The sequence below is a fragment of the Cyprinodon tularosa genome, unplaced genomic scaffold, assembly GCF_016077235.1.
Source record: "Cyprinodon tularosa strain WSP-4 unplaced genomic scaffold, ASM1607723v1 ctg154, whole genome shotgun sequence".
NCBI lineage: Eukaryota > Metazoa > Chordata > Actinopteri > Cyprinodontiformes > Cyprinodontidae > Cyprinodon > Cyprinodon tularosa.
In genome coordinates, this window is record NW_024038375.1 from 2,138,014 (window position 1) to 2,157,281 (window position 19,268).

The following is a 19,268-nucleotide window of genomic DNA, read 5'->3' on the forward strand; positions in this document are numbered from 1 at the left end:
ACTGAGGCAGACATCTAAAAATGCAAAATACAGAGAACCAAAAAACATCAGGGAAAACCCAAGTGGGGAACCAGGGATGAGGAAGTAACTAACAACAACAACAAACCAGCACTGAGTGACTGCAGAGGTAGGGTATATAAGGGGAACAGAACAAAGGGTGGGCTAATGAGTTAAATATGGAGCTGGTGTGAGTTGAACTAACTAGAAGGAAGCCAAGGGGAAAGGAAACAAGCAAAAGGGGGCAACAGAGAGTAACTAAAGGCTGTTTGTATATAATGAAAAATAAAACAAAAGTCAACAAAACAGAATAACTAATAACTGAAAACTAAAAGCTCAGAGTCCCAAAAGGGGAGAACTTGAACAATCGGTCAGTATTTGCCAAATCTAGGGAAATGTTTCAGGAGACAACTTGCTGTATTTTTGGAAATTGGGGAAACTAATTACCATGGAAATCATTTTTTATAAAAGGAATTTTTTTTCTCCAAATCTAGCAGTTTCAAGTAACAGTGAGTCTTTTAACTTTTGCTTTGTCATTGTGAATAAAAGCTGCTACAAATCTCCAAAGGTTTGAGTAAATTGCAGTGTAAGCTATGTTGTTGGACTTCACTCTAAAACAGCCCTGACTCAGCTCTTTTCTTTCTGACAGTCCACCAGCTGAACTTTGAAATAATCAGGAGCAGCTAGATGGTCATTGTCATGCAAGTTATACATTATCTGACTTACTATAGGGGTGGGGTGTAAATAAAGTATAAGAACAATCAGGCAAAGAGAAATGGAAAATTGTCTCTCTTTATCATAAAGGTGGTTCTTATTTGCTGTTTTTTTCATGTAAATATGCAAATAGTCTTAAATAAAGATTTGTTCACATAAAACGAAAAAAATGGCATGTTTATAATCTCACATATATAACATAGATAGATAGATATAAAGATAGATAGATAGATAGATAGATAGATAGATAGATAGATAGATAGATAGATAAGCACAAGTTACATTAAGCCCATTTTTTAAATAAAGATATTCACCAAATCATTCACACATCTCGCATTAACAGTTTCAACTATCTATAACTATATATCTATGTATCTGATCCAGTATCGTGTTGCAGTATCTCGGGAAATGTCCTGTTCATAGTTTAGCCTTTTCCCAGTAGAGCAGTTACTGTAGATAAAACCTTATCTAATTTGGCAGGACAGCCTCCTCTGTGTTTCTGGGTGTGTTTAAATCAACCTTTGAACCTCTAAGAGACAAACAGGGGCGGCTCCTTAAAAACTACAACTTCATTTCTCCCAGAAAGGAAACTGAAGCTTCGTCTAAACAAAAAGAGACAAAAGCCCAGGAAGCTGCTGAGCTGAGGTGGAAAACACTGAGGTAACGGCCTGGATGAACTCACTACTGTTACACACCTGGCTGCATGTTTGTTTTCTTATGCTTCATTTTTTTTTTAAAGGAGAGCATTCTAGAAATGACAGTTCTTTAGCGCCAGAGCAGTAGAAGTTATTGTATTTTAGGATATTTAAGTTAAAGTTAAGCTAGCCAGTATGACGTCAACGTTAGCTAAATGAAAAATGTAGAAAAACTGTCCAGCTCCTTTGTTCAAAGTTTCTGTTGGTTTTAGCCTCCAACTACTGTACAGCCTCTGTGGACAGTTACACTCTGTATAAATCACTATAATGTCAACTTTCACACGCCAAAGTTGTTTATTATTTCTCTTTCTCGTGTTTTCAGGAGATATCCTATATATTTGAGCCTCTCTGAGTCCCCAGCTAATCTCAACCATGTCAGACGGTATGTCAGCATCCACACATCCTATAAATAACCTGTTAATTATTCTAATGTTCAAAATTCTGCATTCCTACTATAACAAATCTTTATGCTTAATTAGTTAAAGGTCAAATTTATTTGTCAAAATGCTCAGAAATGACAGGAAGATGTGTCTCATATTCATAATTAACCAAAGAACATGGGTTTTTTTTTTTTAAATCAGACTTTCCAGATTTTCTTTTTCCTCTTTTTTATTTTCTGCAGGACAAAAGTGTCATTAATGAAGCAGTCGTAAGAGGAGCTTGTGTTATCTTTATTATACCTTATCAGACTTTCAGTTCAGTATTTTTTTTTCTGTCAGTATTTTGTTGTATGACCCAAAGACTGACTGATTTATTATTCAAAATTCACATTTAAGCACTTTACCTGGATATAGAAACCCAAATCTAAGTATGAAAAAATAACATTTGTTGCTTGCAAAGGATTTGTGGGTACTAATAGCCAAAAACTGTCTTGAAAGGAATTAGAATATGTCTCTAGGAGATGAGATATTGACAAATGTGTCATAAACCTGTGAACAATCACTGTTACAGTGATGCAGTTAGCAGCCAGAAATGGCTGCAACAAGCAGGGACAACAACACATTAAGTCTATGTTTTAGAAAAACAACAACAGCTAAAAAACCTTGCTTACATTTGATAAAGTGCGAGAGTTTTCGGGTTTTAAAATATTGAGGGGAGACGATTTGGAGAAAGAAAGCAAACAGTTTTTTCCTTCTCTTTGCTGTTGGTGTCTACCAATATTTTATTAATTTATTTATTATTTTACCAATAATGCATTCACTGTACATTAAAAGAATAAGAAAACACTAGTTCGCTTGCAGCGGTACACACAGTGGTCTCATTCTAAGCAAAAGAAAAGAAAAGCACGTTTTCACAAATCTTAGTGAATTTATTTCCTACAGCGTGATTAATTATATATTTAATTCACTTATATAAAACCAAACTGCAGTGTATACATTTTTTTATTTTAGACAAAAGTAGGTCTGTGGGGTGTTTTTATTGTTGCTGCTACACCAGATATTGTTATCTAAAAAAAAAAAAAATAGATCAGATTTTAGAACAGGCAGGAGAACATTTATTTGATCTTGAAAATAATATATAGATTGTTTCTTCAACTTGGTGTTCTTGTCAGAATATGTTTCTAAAGTTAAGGGTTAAAAATGTCACGTTTCATTTTTGTTTATAAACATCCGTTTCAAATCTAATTTAAACAGTTTATTGGCGATTATTTTTATATGATTAAAAGCTTTTAGTTTCAGTCCTTGCTTGATCACACATCTTGGCTTTATCTAAGTTTTATTACAGCTATCATGAAGAAGAGGTTGTCTGAAACTGTGTTTCCAGTTTTGTAAACATTTAAACGCTTTGGCTGTGAATGCTGATTGGGCAGAACTTTGATATCATCTGCTTACATAGTTTATTATTATGCATTTACTGTGCATAATAATACACAGTAAATGCTCTCTTCCTGGGTGATTACAAGCAAGTTAAAGGCAAGGTTGCTGTTACTGGTATTTATTATAGTCAGGATGTAAAATGATTGTGCAGACAGAACCCTAGGTGCATTAGTTTTTTATACCACTAGATGGGTGTCTTTGCTCTTTTTTTAGGTCTCTTCTCCCCCAGGTCTTCATGTTAATGATATAATCAAATGTTTTTAAAGAGCACAATAATCCTGTCATCGCCTCATAGTTTGCATCTTTAAAAGTCTTCTGTCTTGAGTACCAGCTTTTGAGTTGGCTGATAAGAATACTGATACATTAAGCATTTACTGTCATGTGTTGTGTGAAATAAAAGTTTATAGTTTATATGTTTTGAATTAATGAAAACCAAAAAAAAAAAATACATGCATACAGATCAACGGATAGGGTTCCATTGAAATGAAATGGATTTTAAAAGGCTGGTCTGTAGTTTTGTAGCGTGACCTGAGGGGGGGCAGAGTTATGTAAGTAAGATATATTGATGTGAAAATCTGTCAGTGAAGATTTATTTTTAAAATTTTCCAGACTCTGACATGCGTTTACTACCGTTTTAATCAAAGAGTTTGATGAATGATATTGTGCTCCTAGAAAGTTGTCTATGTGCTACTGTAACTTGTCTCAGGTTGTGTTTCTGTCCCTCTCTGTGCATTGGCTGTCACTATTTATAAAACGCCCCTGTCAGGAAGGCCTGTGCTGTGTTTGTGTGTCTCTGAGTGTGTGTGTCTGCTGCCCCTCAGAATTTTCCAGCTGGGAGGAGATACAGACTTAACCAGTTAGCTTACATACCAAGCAGGTTTCTAAGCGTATTTATTCTCTGCCGTTTTGTTCTCTTTGGCTTTTTTTATGTCCTATTTTTCATCTCAATCTCCTTTTTTTTTTTTTTTTTCTCTTGGCTAAATAGGTGCGTTCTTTTGATACCTACTGGATCTAACTTCTAAGTTTAGACAAGTGGAAAAACTTTTGTCCTCCACTCACCTTGGCTCTGAGCTGCTGGGGTTCAGTTGGTCACCAGGACTGCTGGCTGTCATGCTAGCAGCACGACTTCTTTTACGATGGCCTCTTCTGTGGTTATATTTCACCACGTTGCCTATGGGAAGCTCATTCCCTGGTTGCTAAGGCAACCGAGGAGGATGGTCCCCTGCAGGATCGGGGAAAGCCTTGGGCAGCCTTTCAGTGCATCGCTGCACTGCACGCCTGCTGACCCATTGCTCACTGAAAGGAGGAGGAGCCAACTTTGCAGCAGAGCTGTTACCAACCCAGCGTGGGTCCTGCTACTCCACCACCACACCGTGAGACTGAGCTCCAGCGGCAGAGCCGGTGCTCCCCTCTGCCCCTCACTGCACAGCTCAGACTCGCTCTGCTCTTATAGTAACAGGAGCTCAGGTATTAGGATGTCATCTTCCAACTCCAACAGTGATGGACAGGGGAAGCCTAAGCCTAAATCTCAGATTCCAAAGAGAGGAAGCCCACAGAGCAACACCAACCCTGGTGAGTGTTTATTAAAGGGAGTCCCATAGAGAGAGAGCAGGGATTATCAGTTATTAACGAGGGTGGAGTCAGACAGTTACACAGATGTGTGTGTGTGCTGAGATGTAGTAATGTATGCAGTTTATAAAGACATTTTCCCCATTCATAACTAATGACTACAGTATCTGTTGTATTTGAGGTGGAGAACTAAAGTGGTTGGTTTTTGGCTGATGCTGCATATTTGATATTTAACATGCTTGTGTCTCACTGTATGGACTGATCGATATTAAATATCTCTCAGCTTGAAGTATAACTGATAGTTTGAATGAAATGGTTTCTATTTTATAACACAAGATAATCTAAAGCTATGTTCACTTTGTGGGCAAATGACGCCCAATTCAGATCGTTTTCCTCAAATGTAACTGTTTTTCGTCCGCGCTTTGTAAACAGCTGTTTTTAATTAGTTGTGCAAAGTTCCTTCTTACCTGTCTTTTTTGTTGAGGATAGGATCATGATGCTGTCGGCTCCCAGTGCATAGTAGTGTAATAAAAACACTTAGAGACCAACTTCCACCATGATTTTTTTGTTATTTTCAACTAAGCTTTATTGAACTCTTCTAGTGACAGTTACATTCATCATGATTTACATAAACAGTGCAGTGCTGTCTGACGTCAATCTGCAAAAGGATTGGATTTCAGCTAAAAATCTCAAATTGAGCACTAAGAACCATTGTGTGAAAGTAGCTAATTAGTCTCTGGAGTTGGTGCTTACAGTGTTATACATCAATTTATCACTTGTTAATGTTTTAAGAAATTATTTAGTAATTTTGATTTAAAGAAAGGTAGTTAAGGTTTTGTTAGGTAAGATTTATGTTTAAATAAGCTGTACGGTATTTTTAGCCTACTACTGTATTATTTATTGTTTTGATGTGGAGGTCCCACCTGAAAAAACAGTTTCTGTTTCTTCCTTCTGATTTTTTTTTTAGGCTTAATAGATGTTCCTCACCTCAGGTTAGGAGCTGGGGATCATCTTAAAGAAAAACAAAAAGTCTGAACTTGCTACAGGAAAAAAACGGGACTATATTCAGGCAAAGTTACCAAAGTTTCTGCATATAATGACCTCATTTTGTTGTTTTTGTTTTTTTAGTAAGTGTGATGACTATATAGAGGGTAGAACTTTGCATAAGTTTTCAAACATCCAAATCAAAACAGTTAGATTTGTGCTGAAATTTATGTTATACATTTTTCGAGAGGTTTTTATTCCTGTAGACATGTTTTAACTGTCCCATCAAAATTATAAACAGAGACGCACTGCATTCTAACATTTTAGTGTCTGACTCGCACATGGAGGTTTCCAACAACTTGACATCTTGAATTTGATCAAATTCGAGCTTTTACAAGGCATCATATGACACTACATTTGTGTGAGCAGGTTTGTCCCTGTGAATAAATTGAATATACTTACAATTATTACTTCATGTAAATATTAGTTAGACGTGAAGTTTGGTGAAGCTTTTGGGTTTTTTTTTTTCTGTTTAAAAGGATGCAACCACATATCTTAAGCAGTAACTCTCTCTGACAGGCATTTTACAATCTGTGCTGAGGAAGCCTGTGTGCTTTGCGCAGTAATAAATAACTTAAGAAGTCTCCCCATCCATGCAGTCATTTGAGGCCTCTCAATTAGCCGCTTGGCTGAGTCCTGTGCTTCTCCCAGCCTGCTTTGAGCACCAGATGTAGGCCACTTCTATCAGACCGCACCAGCCTGTTTGTGTTCTAAAACCAAATATTTGTTGCAAACATCATCTACTGCAGCTGTTCTGTGCGATAAAAGGAGCTATGAACAAGTCAAGAACCGGATTCATCAACACATGCATATTTTTTCCCATATTTATTCCCACTGTTAAACGGCATTATCAGGATTTGCCGAAAAAATTATTATAATACAAAGACATAGTTTCAGGTTCAAATTTATTGATAGGAAGGTGGTGGAGAGCTTAAAATTAAATAGGGCTGAACAATTGTGCAAAAATCCAAATTCCAATTGTTTTTAACCAATATTGCAAATATGATTTTATTTAGATTTGTCTTGTAGATGTTTCACACCAAGGTTACCATTTTTCATGACCCTAAAAGCCTGATTTTTACTTTTGTGTCAAAAAGAGCTGACTTCTTGCATGCATAGATCTGCAACTCTCTCTTCCCTTCTTTGTGGCCGCAAACCCACTTTAAGTCTATTACAGCAAACTAAGGGGCTAGAGGGAGAAATGCAATGTTTCACTTTTGTGAAATGAAATATAAATAAAATTGTGTGACTGTGAGATTTCAAATTTTTGTTTTTCTAAATTGTAATTATACCACAGATGCAAGTATTTGCCAAGTTTTAATTTTAAAATATATTATTGTCCAGAAGTCCCATTTTTTTCCCGCCGTCCTGTACATACACCTTTGTATTGGTTCATTATTAAGCATTTAGGCCGTAAATTAATAATTTGCTTTAAACTAGCTGCTGCTGCATGTAGCAGGAGTTTGCTTTAGTCATTTTTAAAGTTTTAGCACCCTTACCTGGTGCTATAACCAGGTAAGGGTTTTAGCACCACTTAAGAGAAAAAGCTAGAAATAAAGCGAGAGAATGGGGAAATACAAATTTCAACAAAAGTGGGTACTTGTTAATGGCATTAAAATTATTACTAGGAATATTAAAAGAGCATTAAAAAGCATTAAATGAAAGTTACTAATTCCTGTATAAACCCTGCTTTAGGCAGACAGTTGATTTAGATGGACATTTTTTTTTTTTTATCTAAAAGTTTGCTATCTAAAAGCTCTCCTCCACTGTACTCTTACTCTTTGAGCCCTCTCTCTGGGAGACTGTTAGTGGCAGCTATTCACATGGACGTACATGCATGTGCTGCAGTCCTGCACATACATGTACGTCAATAAAATGCATTTAGAAAGATACCTTTAGTTCTTGAGTTCACTGTTTTTAGATCTTTCTATCTAAAATAAATTATTACTTATTGCTCCTTTAAAAGAGCAAAAAAAAAAGTTTATTAAAACACCTAAAATGTGTCATTCATTTACCAGGTTTTTGCATCCATTTTCATTCCATAACAAATAGTAAAGAACCACAAACATCCAAAAAGCTTCACCCAGAAACAGACCTAAGAAAACATTCATATATGCCTGGTGCTTTATATGCTTTGGATCTACAGGGATCTACATATCCCGCTTCTACAAAAATCACTCTTTTTTGTTTGTTTCATTTACATTTTGCCTTTTATTTGGTAATGGAAGTACATAGTTTTTTTAATGACCTGCTAGTGCATTTTGCATGAGTATTCTTTCCCTCATCCTAAATGTTTGGATACCACTGATGGAAAGTTTCGAAAAGCTTATCTTTACACAAAAAACATATTATACTATATATATATATATATATATATATATATATATATATATATATATATATATATATATATATATATATATATATATATATATATATATATATATATATATATATATATATATATATATATATATATATATAAAGTTGCCACAGCTTATTTCTTTTTCAAACTTTCCATCATCCACTGTGGTAAAATGGGGATTAGACCGGGACTTATGATTAAATCATTTTTCAGTAATGCATTCTAAACATTAGCTGCCTTGATTTATGGCATGCCAGTCGAATAACTGAAACTTAGAAGTACAGGTATGGATGCAAATATAACAATTATTTCTCAAGATCAACATTTTTTATCGGTAAAAAGGAAAGTACTCTATTTAAGTATTTTAAATCCCCTTAAGCTTGCATACTCTGCTAAATTCTTGTATATGATTTTTAAGATGTTGCCACTAGAGGGCAACATCTGCTATGTAAGAGCTGTATTGCCAAACATCAGCTGGTTTTCAGTGACTGAACTCTCTGTCCATCCCTTGGTCAGACGTGAGTGATGACCAAATCCTTGGGTGTTTGGGTGGAAAATTCCAGGGCTTTCTTCTGCTATGAATAGCTCAGTTAACTCCCATATTACATTTCCATGCCGGAAAAAGGATTTCGTAGAGCTGGGAACCAAGGACACAAAGTCTCTGCCTATCAACAGGTGGATGCTTTGTTGCCTAGGGTCGCTGATAACCCAGCACTATCACAGTCTCCTCTGGAAACAAACAGAATGAATGTACACACAAACTCACAGCAGGCAGACTCAACATCAGCAACATCTGCCACCTCTCACTGGGGTGATTTGCTAGATGAACAACAGCGCTGCATGACTTTGATAGGTTGGATTTCACTTGTTAGGCACAGCGAATCCTCTGCCTTAGTTTGTCTCCCTACAGAGATCCTCTTTCATTTGATCCCCTTTCATTTGATCAGAGAGAAAACAGCTTCAGCCGTTTGGTTTTTATAGTTGCTGACCTCACCAAGTCTATTTTCTACCACAGTCATCTTTAGGGACTTATTTCTATAGCCCCACCTATATGAGGAAAACATCATGCAATTTCATGTCAGTTGCACAAATAGTATAAGAATTATTGTGGTTTAATTTTATTCTCGATATGCAGCAATATGTTCAGTCAGTAACTGGCGAAATCTGGTTGCTTTGATTTGATAGATAAACTTTTATCAGTTTTGATCCAATTCTTTTAATCTAATTGTTGTAGTCACGTCTAACTATTTTTTAAATTCTTATTTTAACTATTCCCACTAAGACATTTTTTAAAACAAATATAAAGCACTAGGAGAACACAGAGCTCTGCTAAGCAGCTCATCTTCCTACCTCACAATGTGAAGGAATCTTAAATCTGGATTATAACCTCGAAAAACACAAAAATATATTTGGGTTTAGAGACACATGGTTAAAAAAAATTATTCATAGCTTTTTCCATAATTACCTAACCAAGCAAATCAGCCAATCAACAAACAAAGAAACGCTACAGAAAATATTACCTCATTCGGGAGATAATATAAAATACATCAAATTAGGAGTAATACTTACCTTCAAAGAGTAGTTTACCAATATGTAATGACTGAAGTATAATGGTTACAGAAGGGGCAGAAATAAAAACTTTGTCTTAGCATATAAGTATTGATATTATGGGTGTTATTCTTGAGTGCAGTTTTTTGTTCCAGTTGGGAAGTTGACATCTTACCACACAGTTATTATACTACCATATGATACAAGTACAGTGCTAAATGCTCACAGTGTCAAGTCACAAAGGAGCTCTGCTATATTCAGATATGTTGAGAGCTGTGGTGACATTATCTGCTGTAAGAATGTATAGCAGATATACAACAATAAGAATCAGATCTGTGTTTTTTCTTTGAATGTATGCAGATTGTTGACTGCCAGCATGTATTTGATAGAAACAAAACAGAGTGCAGTTCAACTAATGACATGATAACTACATTATTTTAAATCCTTGGAAGGCAATTTTTGTGAATGTTTGACCCTCTCTTCTCATGGGAATCAGGCTGCTGACATGGAGATCAGTCTTGTTAGGCATTGTTGTTAACAGAAATGCCAGCTGTTAAAGAAAGGGAGGGAACGGGGGTGTAGTTTTATCAGTGGTCCCGCTGACTGGTGTTTGGGGCTAAGGATGTGCTGAGAAGTAATAATAGCCAGAGTCATGTAGGGGTTAGAAGCATATCTCACTGAGCTGTTTGAGTAATTTAATGTAAATAATTGGTTTAGGGTTTAAAATGCTTGTTTCCTTGTTTTCTAGTTTTAATGTTTTTTAAATATTTATTCCTTAAAATAACTTTGTCATGATAGGCTTTAAATTCAAACTATAGTCTTAAGGAAAAGTTGTAGAGCTGCACTTTATGAAAATATGGCATTTATAATATGATTGTTGAATATCAGCTAAAGTTCACCCTGTTTTATTCTCATTTTTCCAACATTATTGTGTTGGGGGTCTCATTGTACAGAATCTACACCCACTCAACATTCAAAGGGCACATGAAGAGTAGTTTACATGACTGTGATTTGAATATGATTATACATTACATATATGCATTTTTGGCAGATTTCTGACTATATGTTTTCATCCTGCCTTGTTTTTATGATAATGACGAATTAAAGGATGGAAGAGAGGTTAGAACATCATCTTCTGAACAGAGTGTTTAGGGGAGGTATGGTTCGATTTCAGAGGCTGCGTCCTCCAAGGACCCGGTCTAGAACGGGCAGAGACGAGTGATAAAAAAGAAAGGATTTTAATGCATTTATTTTCTCAGGAAATACATTATTAACCTTTAACACATTATATTTGAGTATGTTTACTATTTTTGGGGAGGAAAAACGTCATTTAGGTATTTTTAACAAAATAAAATGGAGAACGACCCAATGTATAGCTGGATGCGCATGCACAATGAGCTGATCAGATGACGTCAACATATAGCAACTCCACTATGACAAACTGTATTGCACCCGTTTCTTAAGGATAAAATTTCTTTTGGAGTCTCAACATGTTATTACCTATATTTGCCATTATTTTACATTTTATTGGCGATCTAAAGTAGCCGAAATTAGAAAACAACCATTGTCAGTCTTGACGGAAAGTGCTGCCATATAAATTGGTGACAAAAAGTCTCAGTTTATTTTTATTCTTTTTATTAAGATCTGAGGGCAAGACTTTCGTAGAGATTTTAGACAAACAAAACAACAGTTATTCTACTTGTGGAAAACTAATGGATGTTGTTGATAATTTAAAAGTAGTGTAGCTTAATATGGCTAACTCACCTAGCTCAACGAGGCTAACCAGTTAGCTACTGAGCACAGTAAGCTAAAGTGCTACCCAGCCCTCCCCCTTTATATCATGGTCCTGCAGATACTTTCTTCACAATAAACAGATTGTTTTTCAGTTTTGTTATCGATCAGGTAAAACTTCATCGGTCATTAGACATGCTAACAGACGCTGCGTGATGTTATTATCGTTGTCTGGGCAACCACTATGTTTTACATCATGTGAGAACGTTCAGCCAATCATGTAATGTAACGTCACTGCCCTACGCAGGACCCCAAATGAATCACATGGTACCCAAGGCCACGTAGGATATACTGGACCTGTCCTCCAAAATGGGCAAAAATAAGGCTGCCTTTGTTGGCCGCATACAAAGGAGTCCTCTAATCCGAACAGGCCTCAGCGCCGTGCTATGACGTAATCGGCTAACCAATCTGGCCTTCGGAGGACGCAGCCGCTGGATTGGAACTCACAAAATGCGTGAGGAAAATGCGTTAGCTCCAGGTGGCTCTGAGTGTACCAGTGGATGGTACACCTCTGTCTATGCAGATTTATCTGATCAGCAATCTTAATAGATTGGTCTGCCTTGCCGAAAATGCAGGGATGGTGCTGGTCAGTCGAGCATCTGGTGATCCTCTAAAAGATTCATCAGATAGTCACAGTTTCTGTTGGAGTGAGGTGTGAAGTTGAACGTAAAGACGACAGGGTTCAGGTCCTTAATCACACATGATGTTATCACAGTGTAGGGCTGTTATAGTTGATCATTGTTTTCAAGCTCTTCTACTCTGAAATGATGTCATTAGTTGAGAAGTTGTTTTCTATTCTATCATGCTATTGTCTCTTTAACCTTCAGCTCCTTTGTCACTTTGTTCCTTCTCTGCTTATTAAGGGGCCGATAACCATTGTGAAAAGCCTTTTCTTTGATCCAACACAGCTGCCTCAGTTGTGAAGAAAACAAAGGTTATCTGTTAATCTTGGTCTGCTTTCACATGTACTCAGAGGCTGATGAGTGATGTCACAACATTTGATAAATTGTTCTAATAGACATGCAACTTAATGCTTTCAAGCGGTGTTCGAAGTATCAGCTTAGACTCATCATTTCAGTTTTTAACAGTCTGAATAACAGGCTTCAAGGATTTGAGTTTCTCCCTTTAATTTGGTATGAGATGGAGCAGGCAACTAATAAAAGGCTGTGACTTTAACACTTTGGAACATGATTAGTTTGTTTTTATCTCTGATCTGTTGATTTAAAATTTGCCTGTGTCTGACAAGTTAATTTAAGGCACCTTTCCTGTTAAATAGACCAAAACAACAAGGAGAGTCTGACTCCTCTCTTGGAAATGGTAAGAATTGCAACCACATATTAAAGCTGCTGAAGATTCTCAGTCATTCAGGTCATAGTCGTTCCAAAAAAGTTTTAAACAAACCCTTGGACTTTGGTTTCCAAGTTTGAAATTCAGTGGTTTGTTTTTAACATTTTTTTGGAACACAGCAACCACATATTTTGATTTTTTTTGTAATGTTACTTTTCTGCCAAACAGTTTGAAAGAGCAATGTATTAAATGCTAAACATTTGTCGACCTTGGAGATGGAGATCATAGCTTTTTTTTATGTCATAATTTTTCCAAATACCGTAGAAATGGTTTGCAGCTACGGGTTGCTGAGCACTGTTCAGGATTATTGTCGGTTTAAGAAATTAGTAGGTTATTAAGGTAGCTTTTCTTGAACTACCTGAGCCTTGATGCTAAAGGTTTGTTGTGAGTTTTTGGTGTCATATAATAAGACCGCATTACATGACAAACATGTTAGCAAAATATTACTGACTGCAGTATAATAAGCTATTTACTTAATCCTTTAACAACTTTTTTATGTTGTGTATCATTTGGTAAGAAGGGTCAAAGTACAGCAACCCAGTGAAAAATGAATTATTACATATTCACTTTTATGTAAAATAATCATTCATTGCCAGGGTTCAGGAGTATTAATTAATAATTAGATTGATAAATAAATAAACATACCTCTATATGGAATATTCAATTATAACAGTAATGGGGATTCTGGTGTAAGTTAACATAATTTTTTTCTATGGGAAGTTTTGTTTCATTATGTATGGTTCATGTGGTGTAGTGGCTTGTCAAATAACTACTAACATTTTATGAGTTAACCTTAAGCCTCAGTAATGGTCTATTTCAATAATAATCAAACCTTGATGGGGAAGGTATAAAATGTATATGATGTATAAAATGAAAACATAAAATTATAATTTGGTAGTAAATAGTGTTGAATGCTATAAGAAAAATAAACCCTATATGTGGATCTTTCCAGCAGCCATCATTGTTTGTTTAAATTAGCCATTTATTGAGTAGAAAAAAAACTCTGATCATTTACTGCTTTAGCTTGACAGACCAGTCGTATGGGAATAGTTTAAACTGGAATATTCCACCTTTACCTTCAAAGGTTTTGCTCTCTGTGTGCCGACAGACGGGAGCGCATGTGTTCTCCTGCCTGCAGGGTGAGTTTTGATGACAGGGCAAACATGTGGTCCCTGTTTTCAAAGTGTCGATTCCAGTGCCTGAAACAGACGGATTTCTCCCTTATATGTGCAAATAAGGAGGTCAATGTGTTTAAAAGAAAAAAAGTTTCTGCAGTCGTAACGCTCAATAAATTTAGCATGTCGGCCTTCTTTCAGAGTGACCAGCCGTTGAACCAAAATGAGCAAGCAAGAACCCTGGGAGAGAGAGCCCAGATGTTAGAGGATGATTATGCTCATAGGAAATAGGCGTATCAGCCTAATATTAGCGGAAAGGTGACAACTTTAAGCATATCCGTCTTCACCTCATTGTTTCCTGTGTGATTAAGTGGCTATGAAAGGATATTGCACAAAAAACAGTTCACCTTCAGAAATCAGGGCCTTTTGACGCATCTGTGTTCCTGTTTCTCTAACTTTCGATTTCATCCTGTTTGTGCCTTCAGCATATTTTTTTCTGGGTTTAGATGATGGCTCTGACAAATCCTGTTTTACAACAGTCCTGTTGGGTTTAAGTGCTGCTTACAGCTCTACTTATAGTATTGATGTACAAATGTTTGGCTATATACAGCTGAGATCAGCAACATTTTTAGATCATGCTGTAGATTAATCTTAAATTATTCCTGCACAGTATATAATAAAAATGATAATTTTTTCCAAAGCAGTGTGTTTTGTTTTGGGGTGTTTTTAACTGAGTTTTGGGCTAAGACCAACTCCATTTACTCTGCTTTATTTGGGGAATATCATTTGAAATATCATGGAATATCATGGTTTTTCCACTCCACTGTCGCCACAAGCATGCTTAGTGTGAGGAGTTGCATCTGAGTCAACAATTTGATGCAATCAACTGGTTTTCCTTAGATAGAAACCTGAATCAATTTGACTGTATGATCTGGTGAACTGTAAAGTGCCTTGAGATGACGTGTTGTGAATTGGCGCTATATAGATAAACTGAATTGAATTGAATTAAATAAATATAGCTAAGCTGATGCGAGTTGAATAAAGCACTTGGGCCTCACTTGTCATGTGAGGGAAGAAAAAAGCAATTTTCTGGGCGTCACATGATTAAAGGGGAAACATGGGAGGAAGTATGTCATTTAGCTAAAAGCTCTGTGCGAACGTGATTGCACATGAAGTCTCATGTGCTTCCCTGTGAAAACACTCAGATTTTTTAATTAAAGCAGTTACACCTTATGGTTCCCAATGCATCATTTTATCTTAGGTGTCCTTGGAAAACAAGAGGTATTGTAGAACTTTAAGAAAACAAGCTAGAAAACAAAAACCAGCAAAAAAGGTACAATAAAATGGTCAGCCTAAATACATATTGCAGCATTTTTTTATCTGCTGCTTTGATAATTCAAGCCTTGTGTTCTTAAAGGTGGTGGGAAGAGGAGGAGAGGGAGTAGGAGTGGCTACTTACCCCAGGCCCTCCTCCATTTCACAACACAATAGATCATGATGCAGTCTACCCAACTCCTTCCCCTTTTTTGCCACGTGGTATGCACCAACCCAGTATTTAAATCCGGGAGCTTAGAGGCTGTGCTTCTCATACTCTGAAAGAGGTGCAGTCCAGGAAGCAGCTGTGACACAGAATTGGGGGAAAAAAAGAGAAAGGGAGGGGGGACTGACTCAGCCGTGCTCAGAAGGTGGCGACCGGCGCAGACAGAGAAGCTGCATGAAATACAAAAGGAGGAGAGCTTTGTGATCCCGGTGTCAGAGCAGCGTTGTGTTTCCTCACACTGTATGCTCTCTGCGTTTGCTGTCTCTCTCTCTCTCTTCCACTGTACCAGCGGGGGAGGGTACATCGGCCGTCCCAGGCCTAGTTACATGTCCCAGCATCCCACAAGAGCTCTAACAAGGCCACTGCGACCATAACGAAGACTGAGTGCAGGACAAGACAGGCAGATAAAGGTACTGTAGCATACAGTCATCTGTCATAAACAGTACCTTCAAATTAAGAGCCTGTTGTTTTGGATTTGATGTTAGCTGGAGTTTCAGCAGTCTGGTGTGAGACATGTTTACTTATCACTTTAAAAATACTGCAAAAGCGAGCTTATGGTGACAGATGAGAAAGAGTTGCAGTTGCTGGAATAAGCTGAAAACAAAAGGAAAACTATAGAGCTAAAGCTGTATAAGGACAAAGAAAATAGATCATTGTTGGATTATTTTATTTCTGAAAATAGTTGTTTGCTTCAGTGTTACAGCCGTATACACCATTATCTTAAATGACACTAAGTGAACCTGTAAGACATGTTCTTTAAAATAATGCATCAAACCAGAAGTGCCGGCTGCCGCTGTGTGTTCACTGCTTCAGCTGCAAATGAAACGTGCATCTTCATTAGCACTGTGCCCCTCAGCCAGCCTGTAGGAAGCACTGTGTGCTGCTGAGCTCTCACTTTCAGTCCACCTGAAAATGCTGACTTTTTCCAGCCTTCTACTAATGGTGCTGTGTTAATGAGCTGCTGTCGGTCTCCTTGATTTAATCAAAGCCAGGCCCAAGTGAACAATGCACCTATTATCTTTTCTTTCTGTTTATTCTTCTTCAATAGGCAGACTTTAATGGATTTGTTATATGTAAAGTGATAAAATGATGCTCTAGCAAGGAAGCAAATCTCATCATTCTGGTTGTCTATGTTTATCTTAATGATGAAAACTGATGCTGTGGATGCAAAGTAGAGGTTTATTCTTAGCAGTGGTTGCTAAGGAACACCTGAAGCATCTGTCCTCATCCTGCCTCTCAGGGACTAAAGTCTGTAAAGAAAAAAAGAAAACTTTTGCTAGTTCCTTCTTGTACCTCCACCTGGCAGCAAAGCAGAAACAAATTGGTTTGGCCTCAGTGCAGAGAATGCAGTTTTTCTGCTTTTCCCCGTTTCTCAATACGCTCTTTTTGTATCTCAATCATAAGTCCCAGATATGTAACCAGTCTCCATTTACTTATCTTAGTGATTATTCTCACTAGTTTATACATAGTTGTAATAAATATCTTTAGTTTGCATGTCTTAACAATACCTGTATTCATTTAGAATGACTTAATATATACTATTTGTTGCTTCATATTGTTTTAAAAGAAAATATCTTGTTTGCTATTTTTCATGTATAAGGTTTATGTTTTGGCTAGCATTTTTAATTCTTCATGATGAGCAAGCTAAAAACAAGTAGCATTGGCATGGCATGTCAACACTCATATCAGGCTCAACTAATCAGTTGAAAAAAATTGTGTTGGCATTGTCACAGTCCAACCCTTCATATGATTTATATACTTTAAACCAACATTTGATTATGTATGTTGTCAATATGATATACCGGTATATATTTTTTACAAGAATAATTGGTCTGATAACAAATGCCTTAAGTATGATTGATTATTTAACGGATTTATGTCAGCTGTTTTGGAACAGTCAATTATTCGCACATTTCTTAAGGTATTGACCATGCATTGTAGTAAAATGTTGGTATTTCCATTGTAATCTAGTTTAATACTTATCTATGCTAATGTCTGTTAGGTGAATAATTAAATGACATTTATATTTGTGTGATTTTTTTTAAGTGATCCTAAAGCAATCATATTAGTTGTGATTAATTGATTATTGAAATGATTGTTGACTGATTTAAAAATTTTAACAACAGTGCAAAGCTTGTAAAACATACTATCTGCTGAAAGAACAGATTCATAATTTTACCTTTTTATTGACACATAAATAAAGCCCTAGCAAATCTGTCAGTTTAAGATGGACAAGTTCTGCTTCGCTCTACAAGCCAAAATTTTGGAAAATGTGCCAAAAACTTTATCAAATATTAGTAATCATCTTGCACACTTTAGGAAATTAATTGTAACATTTCCCTTTATAACCTTTTTTGAATATGACATTGATTCCAATGTTAATATAGTAGGGAAATTTTCGACACTGCATGTTCTAAGGTTATATAATGGACTGGTCCTTGTAGAGACAAACCAGCTCTGCTGAAACTAAGTGAGTGTGGGGGTGTTTGTGAAAGGTCTCAGGAATGTGACACAAGGATGCACAGCTTTCTCAGTGCTACCTGCACATATTAGAGATGAGCTCATGGCTTTGTCACAATGATGAATGGCTGTGGCCTTTTCTTCTAAAATGGGCAGACACACTCACAAGGTAAACATCAAGCAAAACAAGTCAAACTTCGGGGTATTAAAACTGCAAATAGAAGCTGCAAGTCATCATTTGTTTCAGCAAATATCTTAGTTTTTTATTATGTGCAAACATTTAATTCCAGACTCTCTCTAATTATGTTATTTTCCTCTCAATTTTTGTTGCATATTATGAACAGAAATTATGCAAATATTTATTAAAATCTTTAAAAAAATAGGATTAAATACATTTGTACTACATTTTAAATACAGTCCTGAAATCAATAGTTGTTTAATGCTACATATTATGAGTATGAAATATATATATAGGGTTTAATTAATTAGTAATGTTATCTTTAAAGTTTTGGCCAGTTTTTTTATACTTATAATGTATGTATCTAAAAGATTCCCAAAACTGTTATGTTTAGTGGAATCCAAAAAATCTGAAAAGAGTTTGTCTACAGTGTTATTACATTTTAAAACTGAATAATATAATAATAATAATAATAATAATAATAATATAATATTCAGCCAATAATAACATAATTTTATCTCATTCAATCCTATGCAGCAACTCTGTCTGCCCTGATGAAGATTTATTGCCCATGGCATGTAGAGCTCTTAAAGTCAGCAGGTCACCCTGACCTAACAATAAAGACACCTCAGAGCCTGAGGAGATAATGTTAATAAAGTAATTAAGAAAAATAAACAAGTAGGGTGATACCAAATTAGCACACCACCTTGTCTCTGTTGAACATAGTTATGTTTTCACCCTTCATCCTAATACATGTTTGGTACAAAGGGGGGGCTTAATATCATTTATTCAATAAAACTGCTTCAGTTACCGTATTCAGGTTAAGTCCAACAGAGCATTTCTTTTTACACCAACATACATGACTTAAGACAACTTGTGGAAGCAACCTCGGTTTCCTCTTCAAAGCAATGTGTTAGCTCTCAAACTCTTCTGCATGCAGTATTTAAATGCTGCAGAATATTAATATATTAAGGATAATGGAGAGATGATGGAGATACTTACTGTACTTTTATCTCCACCACTTTATAGGCAGACAGCAGATGGCAGAAAGTAATTGCTGCTGCCCAGACGCAGCACTAATAATGGCT

At 36.2% G+C, this 19,268-nt stretch overlaps 1 protein-coding gene across 4 annotated transcripts in view; it reads left to right on the top strand.

The window, feature by feature from the left end:
- The first annotated feature begins 1,229 nt into the window (after positions 1–1,229).
- The window catches only part of LOC119780061 (AMP deaminase 2-like), a 38,049-nt gene continuing 20,010 nt past the window's right edge, over positions 1,230–19,268 (top strand). For 2 of the 4 annotated variants that reach the window (XM_038279950.1, XM_038279951.1), the window contains exons 1-2: positions 1,233–1,371; positions 1,729–1,788. In XM_038279950.1, the coding sequence (XP_038135878.1) occupies positions 1,779–1,788 (10 nt within the window). In that variant the 5' untranslated portion in view covers positions 1,233–1,371; positions 1,729–1,778. Of the gene's footprint in view, positions 1,372–1,728; positions 1,789–4,208; positions 4,796–15,583; positions 15,953–19,268 lie in introns of those variants that run through there. The other 2 variants (XM_038279953.1, XM_038279952.1) reach the window with 2 other exon arrangements.